Here is a 22,603-nt window from a genome sequence, read left to right as displayed (position 1 = left end):
AAGGGTTGTGAGCCCTCACAAACCTTTTGAAGAATCTGGGCTGAGTTTCAAGTCGGTATTGAAACCTGTAATCAGGCAGGCTTCACGTGCTCTTGAATTTCCTTGAGAACATTTACCCAGCTCTCCCTCAAGTTTTCTGTGGTTTGCTGGGATTTTTTTCACTTTCAGCAAAACAATGATGGAACCCGAGTCTTCAAGTAATGATTACTAAATGCAGTGTTTGCTGCTACAAACATCCAGGCACGGCTCACCCTACTCAGTAGACTATGTTGCTACTAATAAAAGGCATTTGCAGGATGAGACGTAGCTCTGATCCTTCTCTGACTGGAGAAAGAATAGAGAAACTCCATTTCTGTATCTTTGCTACAGATTTCACGTGTCTACTTTAGTGTTAGTGTTTGTTTGCAAAGTGCTTTTGATTGAAACATTGTAACAGAAAAATAGTGGTTGTCTTTTCTCATTTTTGCGAAATTTAAGATCAGGATTTCCTTTTTCAGAGGTGATGCGTATACTTTTAATGACTTATTTTTGTAGAGCTATGCAGGGAAAGTGGAATGAAAAATAGCTTAAAGGTTTACCCTTCTTTTTTAGATTTCTATATTAATTCTGTACCACTGACATTTCTTTCCAGGACAGTTCAGAGCCTCTTCATGTCCCAAAACCCACTAACTATTGGGAATCCTAAAATTCTGCTTCTAAATTAGCAGGCCAGTAGTCCAGCGGATTGAATCAAGTTCCAAACTAAAAAGCTTGTGGCTAAAGCGTGGAGATCTTAAATGGATTTAAGTTGTGCTACCTGAATGACTATATAAATCTCACCTAAACACACATGTACAGGGCAGTTTGTACTATCGCTTTGCACGTTGGTGATGCCAAAGTTAATATGCATGTTCTTGTAGATTTTGTGTATCCGGATACCCATCTAAGTTAAGTGAAATGGATACAAAATAAAATATGAGAGAACACATAGAAAAGAGATTATTTTTTCACTAGTGTGTTGCAGTTACATTTTCGTATTTTTAATTTCCTTCACATGATCACCAAATGATAATTTGCTTCATATAAAACCAGTCATGTTTTCAATATGGGCCCACTGTGGCTCTAGTACTTCACAAACTGATATGCATACAGGGAGATGGTGTGTGCAAGGAAAGGGAAGAGAGCTTTTATTTGTAACTAGCAAGCAACTTTTAGAAAAGCTATAAGGCTGAAATCTTCCTGCTCTTCACTCAGCCTTTCCTTCTCTTGGTAGACCAGTTCCCTATTTGTTAAGTTTTCAGAATAATTTTTTAAGAACTGTTTTTCAGTCACTTTCCTGACTTGGTGGTTGTTTGTATTACTGCAGGATTTTTTTTCTAATTTTTAAAACATGCTTTGAGGTTTTTTATGGTTGTGGGTTTTGTTTGGTTTGGTTTTTTTTTTAATAGGGATATCAAAATGAATGTAGTTTTGTTTGTGTCGGGTTTTCTTGATTTCTTTGGGTTTGTTTTTGTTTTTTTTTCTTTCAGAATTGATGTATGTGAGTATATCCTCAGGTGGTTTCTATACATTTCATACATGACACATTTACAATGAACATTATCCTGAACGACATCTTTTTCTTTCATCTTGTAGCTAATTCTTTGATTGTATTTTTACAGCTAAAATAGACCAAGAAAATGAAGAGAAGTCACTTACAGAAGCACATAAAAGGTAAGAAAGAAGAATGTAGTAAAACCTTTCTTTGAAAAATATATTTTTGTAGAAGTTGCTCTATTGGTAGCTAGCATTATGGTATTTTTGAATAGTGAGAGAAATACACTCAGAAAACTAAGTGATATTTATTTATTGCTGTTTGTTATTTGATGATTAGGAAAAAAAATTGAAGGAATATAGACACACAGCCTACCTGTAGAGAAATATTGCACGACTCCTGTCTTTCCAAAAATGCGTGTACCTTATGTAAAAAAAATTCAGAATATACTATTTGTACTCAGAGAAAATTGTTCCTATTACACCAGAATCATGGTGATTTGACAGACACGTAGCATACCCCAGACCACTATTATTCTTTAGGTAGTACTTCCTGTACTTATAAAATATCTACTTAAAAACAAAGAATAGAAATCTGGTTTTTAATATACTAATGCTATGTATAATTATATGTGACTTCCTTCAAAGTACCTCATTAAATTTCATTACAGATGTGTGCAGTTGAGAGAGTTTTCAAAATTGGGAACTTCACCGCATTGCACAACTTGTGGTTTCTTCTGATTCTTTGGCAGTGTTCTCCAGAAGCAGTATTGAAATGGGACAGATTTTTATCTGCCCCAGCAAAAGACCAAAATAGGACACACACCATTTATAATCTAGATTTAGTGAAACTGACAGTCTGTGTTTGTTTTCCTTTCACTAAAAATATCATCATCTTTTTGTATTAGCTACAGCTGCCACTGAATATACACTCATGAATATGTTCATTATATATTCCCAGAGCTGGGAAGTCTCTCAATAGGATTCCAGTAAAATATACTGCTATAAAAGGGTCTAGTTCTTACTACGGTTTGTTAATCATTCTATGGCCCCGACGCCCAGATTGTCTACCTGCTGTAATGTCAACTGCACTGTGGCATCTTTCCTGGTACAGCACCACATTTTCTCTCTATGCCCTTGGGCCATGTAGTGAAGATAGTACCTGAAAAGGAAAGCAAGGGTAGAGTGGATGTTCCTCTGCCACAAGAAGCTCCTGTCTTACTTGTAACAAGATGGTAGGCCCTTGAGTGCTACATCGGTGATGCGGGATCATGATGGAAAAAATGGAACAAAGCGAGTATTGCTTTGGCTTAGTATCATACCTCTTGCTCAAGTATATGAAAGGCATTCCTGGCATTTCTCAGGTTTATTTAACTGCTGAGTTACGTAATTCTTATCCTTAAAAATCTCCTTCACAATAAAACTTTGAGAGAAGAAGCTGCTGTTAGAAGAGATTTTTGTGATCTCCGATTCCTCTTTTAAGGAAATTGTTTTGCCTGTGAAAAATGCATTAGATCACATGTCCACAGCTGACAGATATCTAAGGACAAGGGGAATTTGCAATCTGTTCAGAAATCTTGTGACTCGTCACTGTCTTCTGGTGTCTAATTCACTCCTCATTTTTATTGTTTTCTTTGACCGCACTGGAAGCATCACATCAAAACCTTCCTATTGCTATATCTAGCATCCACAATCAGGGGGAAGAAAGCAAACTGCTCCCTGGATTCTGATTTAGCTTGGTCTGCTCCTTCCAACTTGTCCTAATTCTTTCTTTTCTCATGATGTTGAGTGCAGCAGCTCCTTTTACATAGTAGTTTGTCAAAGAAGAAAGTTCATCTTCACTGTTCCTCTTTACTATGAATATCTAGCAAGGATAACATCACATGCAAAACCTTTTGTGGAACATATAAGGAACTATGCTAGGACAACATTAGGGCAAAGTTATTTTTTACTGTTATCTAGGTTACGTTTCTCTTTCTTCCTTCCTTCCACCTTCCCACTGAAATTCTTAATCAGATCAATGGTATTTGTTAAAATATTGAAGAATGGTACACTTTTAGTATTACGTGCATTTATTTCACTAAAATGTTTATTAGGGCTTAGAAATAAAATGCTTGGGATCTTTTTTGGCAGGGGGTGGGTGAAAAAGATGAGAGCTTAAAAATCTAAATAAAAGATTAGTTACATTTGGCTAATCATAGGTAGAACAGCAATGCATAGAATGACTAGACAAGCAAGTAGTGCAAGGAAAAGTGATGGATTAGATGGAGCAAAATTAATGTGATTAATGTGCTTGCATTTTCCTTTTTGAAGTGGATAACTTCAGCCCATGTATAAGTTCAGGTCTACGTGAAAAAATACAAATTCTCTTTCTTGGGGTTGTTTTTTTTTCTTGTTTGAGCGCAAAATATTAAAGCTGATATCTCCATAAAAATATGAAAGTCTAAAAGAAAAGGTCTTGCAGCAGTAAGAACAAAAATGTTTCTAAAATGAATAATGATTTGAGGAAAATGCAGCAATGTGTATTTTAGAAGAGCTCAATTGTGCAATAGATGAGCTGAAATGGAAAGTTAATCTTCCACACAAAATAAAGACAAAGAAAATGGAATGTCTGCTCCAGGGACTCCATACACTGTATAGCTGTTCATTTGTCACAAGTGAGAAAATGTTTAATCGGTTCTGAAATGATGTATTCTCTCTTTATTTATCGTGTTTAGTGACTTTAAGAGTGTCAGTATGTAAAGTGTTTATCCAAGGAATGGATTTCTGGCACATGGATAAAATGAAAAGTGAAATGTTTAGCTCGGAACAGGCATATGTTCCAAGATCTCTCTGAGTAAGTATCCTGAGATGAGAAGAAAGCACACAGGTCTGTGTTTATCTAGCTTACGCAGGCAGACAAGGAAGGCTCCAGCCTGGTATTAACACTGAAGTGACATGGAATGTCTTCACCAAACCCCAAACAATTACATCATTCCCTTAACAATATTGATAAAGTGTAATAAAAAAGAACCTGGCACTTTCCAATTAGATCCTCATTGCTAAATACTTGAGAAACTGTGAAATACTTGACAAGTTAAAGGAAAAACCACTGTTTTGGGGGGAGGGGAAAAAAGTAAAAGAGGAGAGGGAGAAAAGGAGGACAAGGGAAAGAGATGCTTGTATATTTTAGGAGCCCACAATTTGGTGGTTTTTTTTTAAATTTTAGATTATGTCTTCTGACCCAAGACACATAGCTACATGCTCAATTCACACAGCTGTATATAACATTTCAACAACTTTATAATTAAAATTTAGCATCTTGGAAAATTGAGAGATACAGCACAATTTCCACCAAGCAACAAATATGTCCTCTGTTTTTTTTTGTATTTTCATTTACTTTTCATTATCTAATCTTTCAAGATGTGATTTTTTTTTTTTTTTTTTAAGCAGGGATTAAAAATTAGAAGCACTATAATTTCCAAGTATGCTTTATACAATTTTAGAATGAGATAGGGTTTGATCACAGTGTCCATAGCAATTAATTAAAGTTATTGTCAAAAGCAGTATGATAGCTGATGTCTTGTTTACCATGCTAGGACAAAAAGCAATAGCAACAGCAGCAATATAATCTTGCTGGATTATAATCATAAATTACCTACTTACTCCTCTCCTTGCACTACATTCTTGAAGAAGCAGCAGCTAAACAACCTGACTAGAATTACCAGAAACAGCATTCAGTGAAGATGAAGGTCTTAATTCTCTGTCTCACTACCTCTATTCAGCTGAATAGTTATGAAGGAATAGCATGTAGCTTTATTACTTTCTTATAATACCTTATCCAGTACTGAGTTCTGATCTCCTTGGAAGGCTTCCAGATTAGGGTCTTTTTTTAGAAGAAAATAAATCCAGACCGTTACACTGATCTCTCTTCCACTGAAATAGTTAAGATGATCTTTTTCTTTTTTTTCTCCTCTGCCTGCAATGATTTGTCTTTTCTTGGAATAACACCTCAGGAGTCGTCATTCACAAATTGAACTGGAGATGTTTGCGTTAGACATGAGACACAGTCAGATGGTCTTAAATTCTTCCCACTATCTCCCAGTCAATGAGGCATCGGATTCTAAATTCAGTGCCATAGCACTGAAAATTGCTCAGTTTATGGTTACTCGTACTGCACTCATGTAAGAGGCAATGTATGCTGAGAACCTCTTAAGAACACTATAGATCCTTTTATTTCTAATATTTCAGAGAGTACAACTCTGCTTGAAGTGACAACATAGGTCACTAAGACAACAGTCCCATATGATGGTGGCTTGGTTTGGGGTGATACTGTTCACCTGTTTTTCGTGCTGTGATGACTAATAAGGGCTGGATAGACAGAAATGCTACTCACTGGCATGACTTTGTATACATCACTGATATTAACAAATCTGGGAATTTAATCTGTTCTTTAGTAAATCTCAATGTATTATGAGAATACATATTTGCTTATAAAAAAGACTTTCTGCCTTCTGACATAAGTATCAACTGGGGAATTTTGGATATGTGTGGCTGGTTATGGAACACTCGTCTTCCCATCTCAGGATATTTTTATTTGGTTTATTTTATAATTTGCTCCCATTACTTGCACATTCCAGTGATTTTCAGGCTTTAAGTGCTTCCTGAGTGCACCCTCCCAGGCACCTCTGTTTTCAGGACTTTTAATAATCCATTTAGCAACGTGTTGTTGCTTTCTTTCCTGTAGCAACAAATGACATTAATTTTGAAGATAAATTTTTACTTTTAAATTTCCTGAAAAAAAAGTACTCCTGACATAACAGTCTTTGCAGATTTCCATTGGCTCTCTGAACATGAGACTTGGGGAGGAACAAAGCTTTACACCTGCTTATGAGCTGACAAGTTGATGACACTTAGAGAAATAGCAGACCCTATGGTACAATGGCACTGCTGAAAAGCAACACCTAGAAATGTAGCACCTAAGTCTGGTAATCCTTTAAAACAGTAAATGTTCCTCCCGCCTTGCTACCCTCCACACAATGGTTTGGATTGTTTCCAAAAGTGAACTGTAAAGTTAAAGTGAAAATGGAGTTAATGATTGAAATAAAGTGGTGAAAAGCTCAGAATGGAGAGAGGTATGTAGTTTAAAAAAAAACCCAGCACAACACTTTTAACTGAAAGGCAAGAATATGCTGTTGGACACCATCTTTCACTACTCTTTGGCCATTCATCCTTTGTTGGTTCCTTTACTGTTAGGTGTGTTTTCTCCCGGTGTGGCTCCCAGCATGCAGACTTGAATTGCTCATGGTAATACATTTCAGACTGTAGGTATACATTAGTTGCACCAGCAAAAAGTAAATACTTGGTGAGCAAAGGAAATGTGTATAGAAGAAGCTTACAGACTGTTAAACAGATTGGATCATTCTAGTTTAGTATCCTGTCTCTGACAAAACATCAGGGCCTGTAAATATGCAGTAATGGAAACTTAGTCGGCAGTTTAGTCAGAAAGTCTCTTCTGAAATATAGGTAATTGACCTTTCCCTGAAAGATGAAGTCTTTGTCCTTGTCTGAAAATATTTGCCAAATGACTGCAAGTCCTTAACCATTTGCATGATTTATTTTTGTCTGTAAGAGCATTATCTTTTCTTTTAAAGATGTTGGCTTGCTGCTTAAAAAAAAAAAAAAAAGTCTTAAATTTGCATTTAATAGCATTCAGTGCTAATATGAACAAATGGTAATACACTTTTTAACAGACACAGGTACAATGTTCAGCCTGGAGAAGAGAAGGCTCCGGGGAGACCTTATTGTGGCCTTCCAGTACCTAAAGGGGCCTACAGGAGAGCTGGGAAGGACTTTTTACTAGGGCATGTAGCGATAGGATGAGGGGGAGTGGCTTTAAACTGGAAGAGGGCAGGTTCAGACTAAACATTAGGAAGAAGTTTTTCACTTTGAGGGTGGTAAAGCACTGGAACAGGTTGCCCAGAGAGGTTGTTGAGGCCCCATCCCTGGAGGTGTTCAAGGCCCGGCTGGATGTGCCCTTGGGCAACCTGGTCTAGTGGGAGGTGTCCCTGCCTATGGCAGGGGGGTTGGAACTCAATGATCTTCAAGGTCCTTTCCAACCTAAACCATTCTGATTGTATGAATTCAGAGATCTAATATTCTGCAATGTAAACTCATCTTTATGCAATTTATTCCACAGTTTATGTGAAGGACCTATTTTTAGATCTTGCATTAAAAGATAAAGGATATTAATTTAAGGTGCAAATACAGTTACACGGCTAAGTAGCATTGATAACAATGCAGCTAAGAAACACCCTGCTAACAAAGTAGTTAAAATAACTGGGGTCTGGTCATACCCAAAACTAATGCTATAGCATCAAATTTGAGATTTAAAAAACTAAAAGAAGAATCATATAGCTAATAAAATTAATGAAAAAAAAACCAAAACAAACAAACAAACAAAAAAAACAAAAACAAAACCCAAACAAAAACCCCAGAAATTAAAATCTTTAAATGTGGTATATTGTTTTGACCTCCAGTTTATGTCCAGCAGGTGGTTTCACTGAGTAGTCCTCAAAAATTCAAGATATTTCTCTTGAGTTGTTACAGCTGCAGTAAAATGCTTGTGTGCATGTGTGTACATGTGTTTAGCTCCAGTGCCTCTCCATTGTGCAGCAGCTTCTGATTATGTTCAGTAGGTTTTTTCTTTCACCATGTTGTCTACCTGAGCTGTTTAATTAGATTGTTTCCTAAGACCTTCACAGTATAGTGTTTGCATTTGCAATGACTGTGACTTAAATGTGGATAACACTTCTGCTTTTACTCTCTTATGTGGATTTGCCACTACAGTTGTTGCTTTCTTCCTTGCTGTATTTTAAGATTTACTTTAAAGATAATTATATTATTTGCTGTTGTCATGTATATGCAAATAGAAAAGCAGAATGTCAGGGATGTGATTTAATTAGGTCACAATTGCATTAACTCATCTGGGAACTATCCAGTAATAACTTGTACAATATAGGTCATTCCTTCCATAATAACTTCCAGCTGATGGAAGGCTGCCATCAGCCCCTCCACACTATAGGGCTTGCCTCAGCCTACTGCTGAAGTCCCGCTGTGCTTCTCATATGGAGAGTAAGTGACTAGGAAAAAAAAAGTTGCGCCTTTACTCTTCCTCAGCTTGTTCTTCGGCCTTGTTACCTTGTTAGTTGCCTTTCTTAACAAGCTAGATTCGAAAACAGCTGTAGTGAGCCAGATCCTTTCTGCACAGTGCCTTAAATGAAAGCTTCTCATGGGATAACTTGCACCCGCTTCTTTTCTCAACTGCTGCCTGCAAGATGCTTCTACCTTAATCAGTCTGAGGTGATAAAATTTCCTTCTCCCACCCAAAGGAAACAGCTAGGGCAATGGTCACCCCAGACCGGAAACACCATTTAGCCTTCGTACAATCCTTGGAAGAGATGGGAACTGCTCCTCCAGACGTGAGAGAGCGTTCTCAGGCCGAAGGAGTACAGTTTATTTAGCTTTGCTTGGACGTGTGAACGCGGATGATTCATATATCCAGAGTGATATGGTTATTTATTACAATCAGTTCCAATGGCTGACATCTTTTCATTTAAACTTGATCCTTATAGAAAATGCTACCCATTTTTCTCTATTCATCTAAACAAGCATATTGTCACTACTATGAAGAGAATGTATTGGGATAACTCAGCAGTTCAATCACAAATGCCTAACATTTTAAAAATGCATGTAAAGACCTTTTCAGTCTGATCATTCAACTATGCAGATTTTGAAGACTTTCTATTTATTTTCATGGGATTTTGTTGTAATTGACTCTAAGAATATGAAAGCCCCTGTGAACACTTCTGTTTTCTCCAAAGGCTGGATTTTTTCCATTCATGTTTGTGCTGGCTTTTGATGACATTAGGGAATCCTGTGTTCATGCATGTTAAGGAGAGAGCTCTTGTACCTTGAATTAAGTAAGAAAGTTCTTGAGAGCAAACCCAAAGAGCTAAGATAAAACTGCATCACAAAACATTTGAAATGCTAGGAGGTTCTATAATACCCAGGTATTTCAGAGCATTCACATTCTATAGTTTTCAAAGAATAGAAACTGAAACCTAAGTTTGACTTGAGCACCAAAATAGAAGGAGCACGTGACAATACTTCCAATCAGACATGTAGTTTTATTTCACTTGTTATTTTTAGAGTGTGTTTTTGCAGATGCACATGTATAAAATTTAATCTACGCTGGGTTATATTCTTAGAGCGTGGGTTAATATTATATGTACATGAAATCTGGTAAAGTATCTTTGTGGTTTCTGTCTAGAAAACGAAATAATCCGCTCTAGGTTTAAGGCAAATTGCTTCTTATTTTGTTAGATAACTCTGACCTTGACCCTGCATGAATTTCAGTTATAAAAGTGAGCCATACCATGGGAGCAGGCAGATTACAAGGCTGAGGTTGACATCAATAAATCAAAAAATCATAATAAAACTTTTAACACAATATTTAGTACACAAAGGTTACACTACCTCTGTATGTAATTATAACCTCTTTAAGTAATAATGATTGCTCAGAAGGCCTCCATTGAACTAGACAGTGAAGACAAGGTGTGTTAATAGAAACATCTGGAGACAAGTTGGGTTTTAAAATGAGACTTTTAGCTGTTTCTTAAAGCACTGAGGCTAGCAGCTTGTGTGTCAGATCACTGCTGTTGAAATTCATTCTACCGCTGTATCCTGTGTCTACTGGCACCTTATTAGTTCTTCGAGTTCAACTGGCCAAGGGTTATTTAACAAGTACGAAGCTGAAATGTTAGTCTCTTAGAGAGAAAAATAGTTTTCTCTTGGATATGTTAGTGGGCCTGACTTTCCAGTACACACTACTACATGACATTTTTTTACACATGCTCGTACAGTATATGCCAAGTTTAGCATAGAGCTATTTGTGTGTCAGCATGTATGGGTGTGATATCCATACTAACATAAAATTAAAAGCATTAAACTGTGAGAAAGAGAACCTACACATTCGTGCAAGGTATGCAGATTACAGTAGATGGCAGCTAACAACAATGCATCTAGGGAACTGTAAACTCCTCAAGCCAAGATTTTGAGAGAAAATTTGAACGCGTTTAAAATGTCATTTTAAAATGACAGGAGAAAGCACATGCAAATTAAAAATGCATTACAAGACTCATGTTAGAAAATGTTTGCCTGTTTCTCTGAGTGGCCTGTTAGAATACAATTGTCGGAGACAAAAAAGAACCAAAGGTTAGCTCTGTTTCTAATGTATGAATAATAATTCTATTCTAATGTATGAATAATAATTCATATTTTAATCTGAATAATATTGTTGAACAGAGACATAACCTTTAAATATGCGTAACAGAATTTGGGTTCAAATAAACACCAACTAGTGGGTGAGCCGTGGCTGACGAATACTTTGTACACAATGTATTGAAGGTAGCAAAAATACCTCTAACTTACATTTCCTGACCTTTGATTTTCAAATGGCTGGAGCCTGACTCAGTCCATGCAGAATGGCTTCTTAAACATTGTATTTTCTGTCACCAGAAAAGTTCTGTCTGCCAAGATAGCTCTATCCTGCTTGTGACATAATTTAACACCTAATCTGCCACCTCAGATAAAAGATGGCATTGTTGTGTCAATGGAGCATTTGCTTACATCAGAGCAATGCAAAATGAAAAGCCCCAACAAACCAAAACCAAACATACAGAGCGACCAGGTTGTATGCTAGTGTTTTAGAGAAGAATGAGAATAAAAATAGGAAGAAAAAAAAATAATAAATCCAGAGAAGGAAAATCTTGAAGAATACTACTTTTAAGATGTAGCGTTAACTGTGATCGCTGATAACCTAATGTTTCCAAAAAATATAAGCAACAAGAAGTGATCTGGCAAATCTTTTCATCATTGCTTAATCTGATGTGATAAAATTAATTTCAAAAATAAAGAGATTGTGAAAATCTCAGTGCTCAAATTTACCTTCCAAAAAACCCTATAATTTAAATTAGTTGCGGCCATATTGTTTTCTACTTTGCTCCTCCTATTATGAAGGACTTTGTTTCTGAAAGACAGGACTAAAGAAATACCCGCCCATTGATTGATGGAAATATAAGGGCCTGGAATAACAGTTTGAACTGAGGTTGAAATGGCAATCTGATATGTGAAGGTTTTATTCATTGCTAACTCCGTGAGTTCATCAGTCCTCTAAAAATTTTAGTTTTCCTAAAATATTTGGTTTAAGTGCAAGGTTGTATTCATAATACCTATTGAATTTAACGATCTACATCATAGTATATGTTCTGCTTCAGTCACTGGGACTGCTGCCTTCATTGTATGGCATAAAGTGTGAAATATTTAAGTTGTGCATTTGTGTTACTAACCAATGTGTACATCTGATAATATTGATCACTGTTGATGAATATTCAAGCTGTAAAGCTTCATTCCTAGTATCGGGCGGGGGAGAGGGGAAATCAAAATTATCATGAACAAGGCAAGCTGGCCTGTCAAAAAATAATTTAGTGTTCATCACATTGGATCATTTTTGTTGGGTTTTTGTTGTGGGAAAAAATGGTACCTCAAAGGTAGAGGGATTTTTTGTTGTTGTTGTTGAAGCTGTTAATTTTCATCTCGTTGGAGAAATAAAATGCTTTTCTGTTTAATACGAATTTATAGGAAGCAAGGGACTAGAGATGAGGGAGATGACTTAGGATTCAAAACATTGCAAATGTTTGGCAGGTTTTTTTTAGAGGAAAGGAAAAATCTCTTGAGACCTTTGTTTTCTAAGGAACAATATTACAAAATACATAGTTACACAATCTAAATTGGCAAATGAAAGAAAAGATTAATGGTTCTGGCAGCTGACTTAAGCTGGCATATTATCTCAACTTTCTTTTTAATATAAGAAAAATACTGTTCTTCCTTAAAAAAAAGGAGGAAAAAAAGGACCCCAAGAAATTTCTTTCCAACATTTAAGTACTAGATATTTTGAATGAACCTATGTTTATTTTTCTGTTTAATCACTTCTAATTATGCAGGACAAGAGAAAGCACTGAGGAGAGGCAATGATACTTTTTTTTAAAAAAAGAAAAGGGTGAAGAAAGTGATGTAAAGTTATAGTACAGAGAGGACCCTCAACAAAATATGAGAATGAAAATGAGAGGCGGCTTTAGATGCCGTGCATAGTAAGTTTCCTCACAGCCTTGTGCTATCTCAGTTACCAGGATGCTGGTTCTGTTTAATTTTTTGTAATTTTTTGTGACTTTTTTGAACTGCTTGGTATTCTGTGTTAAGACTAACTCTCATTAATGCTTTCAGATGTTGAAAGCACAAAGAAAATATGTACAAAGCCTTTTCCTCTTTATAAAATGAAACAAGAATGAATATGGCAATTCATATAATTACCTTTTCCAAGAAGCAAGTACTATTACCTATATATTGTACTCAGTTTCCCTATTTAGTCATCAATTCAGGATCAACACTCTGAACAGGCTTATATGCCTGCCAACTCAGTTTGCCTTTAAGTATAACTCACATCAGATTTAAAATAGTAAGAGGCACATATAGTCTTTTCTCCCCTTTTTACCATCTTTTTTTTTTTTTGTTGGTGGACTATGTTTAGTTCTAAATTTTACTTGTGACTTTAATCAAACTAAAATGTACCTTAGCAGCTCTTGTCTAACTCAGAACTGCTTCTGAAACATAACTGCTTTACAAAACTAACATAGTACCACCACTAAGACTACCTTTTCTTAATGCTTAACAGTTTATAAAGCCAAACCCAAGTGGTCAAGAAAATCCAAGTTTGAACTTGAACCAAAATACGTAATCTGTTAAACAGTACAGAATCTCTTGCAGAATTGTAGAAACATTTTTTTCTGCTTTTAAATCCACATTGAAACAAATCTTTACTCTTGCAGGTGATTTAGTTTGCTGTATGCGGAAACCAGGTGCATGGGTGTTTGTGCATGTGTTCATTATTTCTCAGAAAGATTACCCAGGACATGTTTGTACCTATGGTTACTTTGCTATTTGTTTGGCCAGAGAAGCCTGATCAAATGATGCTGAGATGAAACAACTGCTGTCCATTGCTTAGTATTATTGCTTAGTATTGTTGATTTGTCTCTCTTTTTTTTTCTTTTTTTGAGCAGAAGAAGTATTTTTGTAGTTGCCAGCAGCTCTGTCTCCTCTCCCTCTCCTGTAGCTTGACCTACTGCATACATTCACATACATGCATGTGTAGAAACATGTTAGACATCTTTATAAACTGGCTGATGCATTGTGCACAGCAAACTTGAATCTGAATCATTGTCTGCAACAGCTTGCTAACTGGCTTCAGAATGGAATGGAAAAAAAAAATTGAATAATCCATAGCTGCTCTTAAAATATTCCTAATGGATCAGATCTATTAGCTAGAAATGCTGTCGGTGAGCCATTTGCAATGTGAATGGCTTCTTTTCTTTCTCATGTGATTAAACTTGGTTTGGCTGTTAGTGCATCCATTCCTTCCTTCCCTCCTTCCCTCCTTCCCCCCAAATAGAAAAATCATTTACATAGTCTCATAGTGGTACACAAGGGAGCACATAGAAAAGTCCAGTGATTCATTCACCGAGTTTCCACATTTGAGTAAGCAGTGAGTTCAGTCATCTCAATCTGCAGTGATTTTTCTGAATTACACAAACACTTGAACCAAGGAAATTAGAAGATGAGAAAAGGACAAAAGGAACTAAGCATCTTTCTTTATCTTATTTCCTTACTTACTTGTCGGGGTGAGCAACTCTTCCATTGTTTTGAGAGATTTAATGTTACTTAATTTTCCTTCAGCGCCAGCATGAGGGATATGAAACCCAGCCTGAAATCTCTTTAAAGATTTCTGGCTTTTGCCATGTCAGGATAAGACAGTGGTGTGAACATCACTGCCTTATTTTTAATCATGCTTGAAAAGTCAGGCTGTTTGAATCAAAGCCAGTGACCTCCTTTACTTCTTTTAATCCCTGAAAATAACTCACATGCCCTTCCTTCCCTCTTCCATGACTGCTATCTCTTCTCTAATGCACATTCTTTTCTTTTAAGGCACTCACTAAGAGTATGGAAAACTAAGAACCTTTTCACTTGAGAAATGGACACTAAACAAGCTTTGCAATACCTGTTTGGTAATTAATGTTTCATTTTGCAGATAGGTGAAATGAAAGCCAGAGAGGTCAGATGAGTTTCCCAAGGTTGTATGATGCAGAAATTAATTTGGGTATAGAAACAAAAGCCTTCTGAACTCAAGTCCCTTATTTGATTCAAAATGTCTGTGTGCCTGCACATATAGTCAGGAACAGTATCAATGGTATTTGCAGATATTTTGTTTCAAAATCTGCTGAAGGATCAACAGAAAAATTGGAATGGACTGCCCCGCTGAAAAGCACCAGAGAAAAGGTATTTGCTGCCTGGCTGAAATCTGAAAGGATGATAGCTAGTCTTGGGGTTATGGCAATGTCATGCAAATTTCTCTTTGTATTTAAAAAAATCTGTGTCCACTCCTGGAGTCAGCTTTGAGGTATGTCTAGTTTGACATATGTAAACATTTCCAAATCAGATATTCAAAGAGCATGGTAATATAGCAGATTTATTGCTGTGCACATTTTATTATTTGATGCGTTTGGATTCACTTTATTTGCTTTGTCTTTCATGCGTGAATTATGCCACTTTGTCTTGTACTACAAAAATGACAGCTTCTAATGTATAGCAAGCAGGTTTCCATATGTCTTCTGAATGTACTCTAAGAGACTTAACTGCTAAATAAGGGGAGATTTCTCTGATTGAAAAAAATGTGGTAACTGTCTTGACTGTTTGATCTGCACATATAGAAAAAATACTTGATTCATGGAGATTTGTGCCCTGAAGTCTTACTGTGTTGCAGCTGATGTCTTGTGCATTGTTACCGGGCATTAGAAAGGTGTGATGTATTAACAATGACAACCTGGTACGCTGCTGCTCTTTCACATTTCACAAACAGCTTATTTCCCTTACCTCCCAAAGTAACTGCCAGGGAGACAAACAACCTGGCTGAACATTTCTCTTCTTTTTATAAGCCTACAAATGAAGTTGTAGCTGTTAGGCACATCTGTCTGCATGTGTAAGGTTGTACTGATTATACAACTGGTCAGTCCTCAGGGAGATTTTTAGTCACCAGAGAAAAAGACATTGGCTATTTCCGACTCCTAGAGGATAGTTGGAATAATTGAAGAGTAATGGAAGCCTTTGTGTCTCAAATAAATGTTAGTGCTATTTATCAATTTTTTTCGAGCATTATCCTGTACAGTATGAATTTCATTTTGTCTTGGCTTCCTGTGTCTTGGGATGTTTTCTTGTGAGGGAATTCTAGCTCGTTACCTCAAGTTTAAAAGCGTTACTTAGGGTGGCCATTCACTGTCAAATTCGTTTCTCATTATTGTGATTTGCAAAATGGTTTGAAGACACGTTTCTCAGAGCAAGGCTTCTTATTTGAACTTCTGATCTTTCTATGTTCTGTAAATCATTAATGGCTTTCATTCAAAGAGTTTCCTTAAAAATAAGCCATTGACTCAGCTGATGCCTCCAGATTTCTCTCTTGTCCTGTATTCCTCATGTTCCTTCAAAAAATGTTGCCAGTTCATTCTGAAAAATCAAATGAGCCTTTTATATGACTTCGCCACTAGCCAGCTCCAGAGCTGTAATTCTGGGGGAAGGGGCTGGAAGGAAAACCAAAAGATCTCCCTGATATATTTGCAGTCTTGAAAAAAGTTGAGAATATGTGAACGTAGGCAAAAAGCTTAATATATAGTGCAGCTGACTGATGAATGTCAGGGATATTCTTTTTGAGTGATTCTGTGGGACCACAGGATAGATGATAAATATTTTCCCCAGTATAAAACTGTGGGAAAATGGAAATAGGTAAGTAAAATGGATTTTTTTTTTTTTTTTAGTTTAATCAGTACTATCACTCATCTATAAATCGCTTGAAAAAAAAAAAACCAAAAACCCACAACAAAACCAAGCCACAAAAAAGACATTCTGTGTATTAACCATGGGCTGACTTACAGAACAGAGTGCCATGGTAGGCTAAGTAAGAGAGCTGAAGAAATGGTACATTTGGGTAACGTGGCATTTGAGTATAAATGCAAGGGCTTAAAAAGTGAAGATGATTTTGTCTTTTATATTTTTCTGTCCTGCATCTTTGTTGCTCAACAGCTTCATTTTGCTTCAGCAGATGGAAAAATGAATTACAAATTAAGATAAAAAGTGTGTAGAATTTGATTTGTAAACTGATGTTAAATTTTTAACCTGTAGGCTTTTTTATTCAAAAATAGGATAATTCATGTAGACATTTATTTTTATCATGTTGGGAAAAACAACTGGAGTATTGAATTTTGAGAACTAGGACCAACAGTTTTACAGAGACTTTGTGAGGTTGACGCTTTGTATATTGTGACGGTTGAATCTTTGTATATTATTGTCACCATTAAATACTTTAAATTATAACAACCGTGAAAGCACTCTACCTCCAGTTACAATAGTCCATGAAGGAAGATACAGCTTAGAATCATAGAATCGTTTTGATTGGAAGAGACCTTTAAGATCATCAAGTCCAACTGTTAACCTAGCACTGCCAAGTTACCACTAAACCGTGTCCCTCAGCACTACATTTCATGTCTCTTTAGTACCTCCAGGGATGGCGACTCAACGACTTCCCTGGGAAGCCTGTTCCAATGCTTGACAACCCTTTCAGTGAAGAATTTTTTCCTAATATTTTATCTAAACCTACCCTGGGGCAACTTGAGGCCATTTCCTCTTGCCTTATTGCCTGTTACTTGGGAGAAGAAACTGACCCCCACCTTGCTACAGCCTCCTTTCAGATAGTTGTAGAGAGCGATAAGGTCTCCCCTGAGCCTCTTCTCCAGGCTAAACAATCCCAGTTCCCTCAGCCACTCCTCATAAGGCTTTTGCTCTAGACCTTTCACCAGCTTTGTTGCCCTTCTCTGAACATGCTCCAGCACCTCAATGTCTTTCTTGCAGTGAGGGGCCCCCAGCTGAACACAGTATTCAAGCTGTGGCCTCACCGGTGCTGAGTACAGGGGGACGATCAGTTCTCTAGTCCTGCTGGCCACACTCTTCCTGATACAAGCCAGGATGCTATTGGCCTTCCTGGTGACCTGGGCACACTGCTGGCTCATATTCAGCTGGCTGTCCACCAACAGCCCCAGGTCCTTTTCCACTGGGCTCAGCAGAGGATGTCAGATCGTTCTGGTAGGGTCATGATGGGCACCAGTTTTCTAGCACATTTGCCCCTGGCCCAGTTTTCTGTTGCATCATTTCTTGTTTAGTACACAGCAGGTTTGAGTTTTAATATTTCTGCCTAGACTTCAACCTAAGCCATCTACCCTGTTGTGTCTTAGTATAGATACAACAGGACTTGAAGAACTTTGTTTATAGGTTTTGACTCTGTGTTTTGAAAATAGCTTTAAACACAACAGAAAAGCAGTACATGGGCAGGTGTGGATGTCTGGATTTGCAGAGCTCTGGACAATGCATTCACTTTAGCTTTTGAAAGGGAAAATACTCTGGTCAAAACCAGAACCTATGATAAATGCTGGATCCCAGCTTTGCTGAAGTCACCTTACATTGTGTATCTGTTTCTATGCAAAGAGATCAGAACTGTTATGTTTTTGTAGTCTATTATTTTAGATGTGCTACCAAGAATAATTAAATGCCATGTCAGTGTTAAGTAGGAAAAAAAAAAGTCTGCATCAGTGGGTAACGAAACATTTGCTGGTTTTGCTTACTTTGACAGCTTTTTGGAAACCGCGGCCTATTTCTGTATGAAACCAAAAATGGGAGAGAAAGAGGTGTCCCCACATTCTTTCTTCAGTATTTGGCATGAATTCAGCTCTGACTTCAAAGACTTCTGGAAGAAGGAAAACAAACTTATTCTTCAAGAAAGGTACATTTGTTTGTTTGTTCAAAGGCTTTTCTCAGAGAATGTTATTGGGAGCAATCACACAGAAAGCAGTCAGCCTTACTTCATTAGTATACAACCTATTGAATGCCTTTTGGATTTTTCTCAGTCTTTTCTTTTTTTTAACAGATTTTTTTTTTTCTCCTAATTGTTACAATTTTCAAATAGGACATTAGTATCAATTTCTGCTAAAGTTTTTCAGGTCCATTACCTGAATGATATTTTTGATAAACCATGTAACTCCTATGCCACTATGAATCCAAACAATGGGAGACTTGTTTCAGGTCTGAAAGTTGATTAAAGTTTTCCTATTAGCATATTTAGTGAAAACAAGGCAAGGCATCAAGACATCACATAATGTAAAGATTTGTCTAATGAAGTTGGGAAAAAGGAAGGGAAGCAGGAAGACAGAAGGGAAAACGTCAATTGACCCCATGGTAAGAATAGACTCAGATGGAACCGTATTGCAAATGGATGTGACCATGTGTGGTATATATGGCATAAAGAAATGCAATAGTAGTTTTGAAAAATTACCCCTACTGTCTAGTCTGTGTATTAGAAGAGCTATGAACTTTGCTTTCATCTGCATGCAGATATTGCATTGTGGTCACTCTTTTTTTATAAAAATGATGCCAAGAATTAATCAGTTGTTTAAAAAGTAATAAATGCCGTATAAGGACAAATTAAACAAATACAAACATGAAAACTGTAAACACGTTATATAATCCTCCGTCTGTTAGCAACTTGAGTGACTTCAGCATACAGATAATGAAGCTACTTCTGAGCCTTAACATTAACTGGATCGAAGCTTTATGTTTATTAAATGATTGATATCAGTCCACGTTTAGGTAATTTGAGAAGAACAAGCCTCTTGTTCAAGAGTACTCACCCTATGTAATCGTCACAGACATCAGATTACTGACTTAGGAACTCATTGAAAACTTTCTTAGGCACCTATGTGATCAATGTCATGTTTAAGTTTAGTGTAAGAGGATACATTTTGGAGCAGTCTCACAGTTAAGAAAACTGGATTCTGTTCCTATTGCAAGAGTGTGGTGCAAATGTTATTACAGTACAGGAGTTCTCTGGGGATCTATTTCATTTTACTGACTGTCTGACTTAATTTTATGTAATTAAGTATATCTCTTTGGAATTGAGTTGACAGTTAAATACTATCTTTGGTTTCCTATGCAGGGATTTAGCTGCCAAGTGAATACAGGTTAATTCCATCTTGTACTTTTTATAGAACAGGATTTAAGAAAAATGTCCTTTCCTTTCCAAAATACTAGGCTATTTTTCTAAAACAAACAAACAAAAACCCTCCAGAGGGTCTTTGCTGCAAAATATTTTTCTTTAAAAGACATTAACTAAATAAGCACAAAACCTCTTCCTCCTATTTTTCTTATACATCTAAAGCTTAGGAGAAGAATGGGATTGTTATACAACCATTTAATTCTCCTTCAGTTCAGTATACGAGTATGCTATGAGAATGTGTTGAAGCAGCAGAGAAAAAAAACGTGGCTGCCAGCTGGTCCCTTCTTGGGCAAGGGTGTTTTTAGCCTGAAAGGAACTGACTGTGTATAACCTACAACATGGCTCAAGGTGCAGAATGCAACAGGGAAGGGAAGGGAAAGGAAAGGACAGTGAGAAAGGGCCTGCAGTGGGAAGGGAAACGGGGAGATCACTAGGAAGAACAGCAGACTCAAACCCAGACTTGGAGCTGATGGGATGAAGGAGACTTTCCCAGGAAGGAATGTAATGTCTGTCACTGAGGAAGTGACTGAGATTAATCCTGAAAATCACAGGTAGATTTTTGTTTTGAATTTTAATTTTGACCTGTCCCATCAAGTTTAAATCTTCCTCTTTGTAGATTTTGTTTGTTCAGCTGAGGAAGGGTTTAGACTTTGGAAACCTTTGATGTCTTGGTTTGCGTTCACCTCTCAGAAAAGTTTGCACGGTGCTGTTTCAGGACTAGCAAAGTCAAGCTCTCTTTATTGTCTTTTAGGAATTAAAATATTTTGGCCAAATTGGCAGTAAGAGTAACAATTTGCCAAGTAAGACAAATTATTTTCCCAAATATGAAGAATCTTCTTTGGTAAAACAACTATCTTATCAAAGCATTTACATGGAAAATACTTTGCCTCCAATCATAGAATGGTTTAGGTTGGAAAGGACCTTGAAGATCATCGAGTTCCAACCCCCCTGCCATAGGCAGGGACACCTCCCACTAGACCAGGTTGACCAAGACCACGTCCAGCCTGGCCTTGAACACCTCCAGGGATAATCATAGTTCAACCTGATATCTGAAGTTGTCCTTTAGGCTTTTTTCCTTGATTTCACATTTCCACTTTTCCTAGTGGAACACAAGATGCTGTGATGTGAAGGTGTCTTGCTATTGAGAAGTCAAGGGATAAAAATCTTCATGGAAAAATAAGTGTTGCCCAAAGGTGTAAGAATGTACAACATGACGGTTTTCAGACACTCAGCCCAGATCGACAGATCCGTAGGTGACAGAAATCTGAAAGCTGCCTATTGCCACTGAGATAAAAATGGTTATTTCAAGAAACTGCATTTTACTCTTTAGTTGATGTTTCTGAAAGTTTTTCTGCTGGTAAGGTTGAAGAGTAGGCTAGAACATTAATGGTCAAAGTAACTTGCTGTAGTTTTTCATTGGCAGCAAAATCCGCTGATGGATATGGTGAGATTTCTCCTTTTTTAAAATATTGCAGTATGCCACCTTTGATGGATTATTTACTAGGTTGCTGCCTCATGAAATATACTTTAATTTTGATCATTATTTACAAAATGTATAACTTTAGTCCCTTTTCTTTTTTACTTTGATCATCTTTCTTTCTCACCCCCTAGTTGTTTTTTTTTTTTTTTTTTTCCTCTTCGTTCTCCACTTTAGTTTAATAAACTTTTATGCTGTGGGCAGTGTTTCTAGAATATTTTATATCCCTGTTTCCATATGGACTGTGTAGGGAAAGGAATTACTTGTTAATACAGGCTGTTCCTTATTTAGTCTCTGCAAATGTGAGTCACACTGTTTTACAATAATTTACCCAAAGGCTTTTCATACATGGTGTTTCCTAAGGTGGTACTACATTTTGTTACCGATAGATTAAAAGTGTATGTTTTAAAGAAAGCAGTCAGCCAGTTCTTATTTTAAACACTTTTCACTCAGCTTTTCAACTTGTATATTGGTTTGCCAGGCATTTATATGCAAAAGATAAACACTGAATTGTCAGACTTCGTCTTTCTTTACAAAAAGATGAGGGGAAAAAAAAAAAAGAAGAAAAATGGGGTGAGGTTAAAAACAAATAAATTTTTCTGAAGTTTTCTACTGCTTTCACTCAGTTCTCTCACTTGAAATAAAGCAGAACTGGAAAATACCAGCTGTACAGAAAATTATGCATGATAAACGTAAATACAGTAGCAATAAAAAGAAAAATGCACCTGAAAATTACAGTGAAAGCATAGGTTTGCCAAAGGGTTTTCAGAACATTACTATTTTTTTGTGGTCACGCTGCAGTCAAGGCTAACTGGAGCATTCCAATAGAAATTGTTATCTGGGTTATTTATAAAATTCTCAAAAATATTTTGTGGAGGTTGAAATTTCTGATGCTATGTCTATTCTAAAGATGTATCTTTTTGTAGTTTTCAAAGTAATAGAACTTCTTTCTGATTAAGCAACTCAAAAAAAAAAAAAAAAAAAGCCACAACCAAACTTAACGGGTCATGTTTTGAGTTTTTAAATGTTGTTGTTACTGTTTTCCCTTCATCATATTTTTAATATGTCATTGGTAGTCTGAGTTTTGCATTCGTCCTTTGGAAACTCTTGAAAGGTATCTGTCAGTATAGCTTGCATCTTACATGTGATCAGCAAGAAAGTCGAGAAAAGCTGACACATTTTCCCTAATTCCTTTTCAATGTTGTTTGAAAAAAATATATGACTTTGAACCTTGCAAACTTCCTGTTCAGCATCCTCATTATCTATATATGTATTTCAGTTGCCGCATACCCTGAGATGCATGTTGCTTTCTGAATACATATTGTCAGATAAAGCCCAGCTGCAGTGGCAGCTATGCAAAAGTCTCACCTTCT

The 22,603-nt window shown here is 36.6% G+C and overlaps 1 protein-coding gene across 1 annotated transcript in view; it reads left to right on the top strand.

The window, feature by feature from the left end:
* FMN2 (formin 2) overlaps positions 1 to 22,603 on the top strand; it is a gene marked incomplete at both ends in the record, with an annotated part of 161,854 nt that overhangs the window by 126,829 nt on the left and 12,422 nt on the right. Inside the window, 2 exons of the mRNA XM_082481187.1 lie at positions 1,641 to 1,692; positions 18,335 to 18,484. Coding sequence (XP_082337313.1) covers positions 1,641 to 1,692; positions 18,335 to 18,484 — 202 coding nt within the window. The remainder of the gene's footprint in view (positions 1 to 1,640; positions 1,693 to 18,334; positions 18,485 to 22,603) is intronic.

The sequence above is a fragment of the Vanellus vanellus genome (assembly GCF_965231255.1).
Source record: "Vanellus vanellus genome assembly, chromosome: 3".
In the NCBI taxonomy this organism is placed as follows: Eukaryota; Metazoa; Chordata; class Aves; order Charadriiformes; family Charadriidae; genus Vanellus; species Vanellus vanellus.
This window is presented reverse-complemented; position numbering and strand designations above follow the sequence as displayed.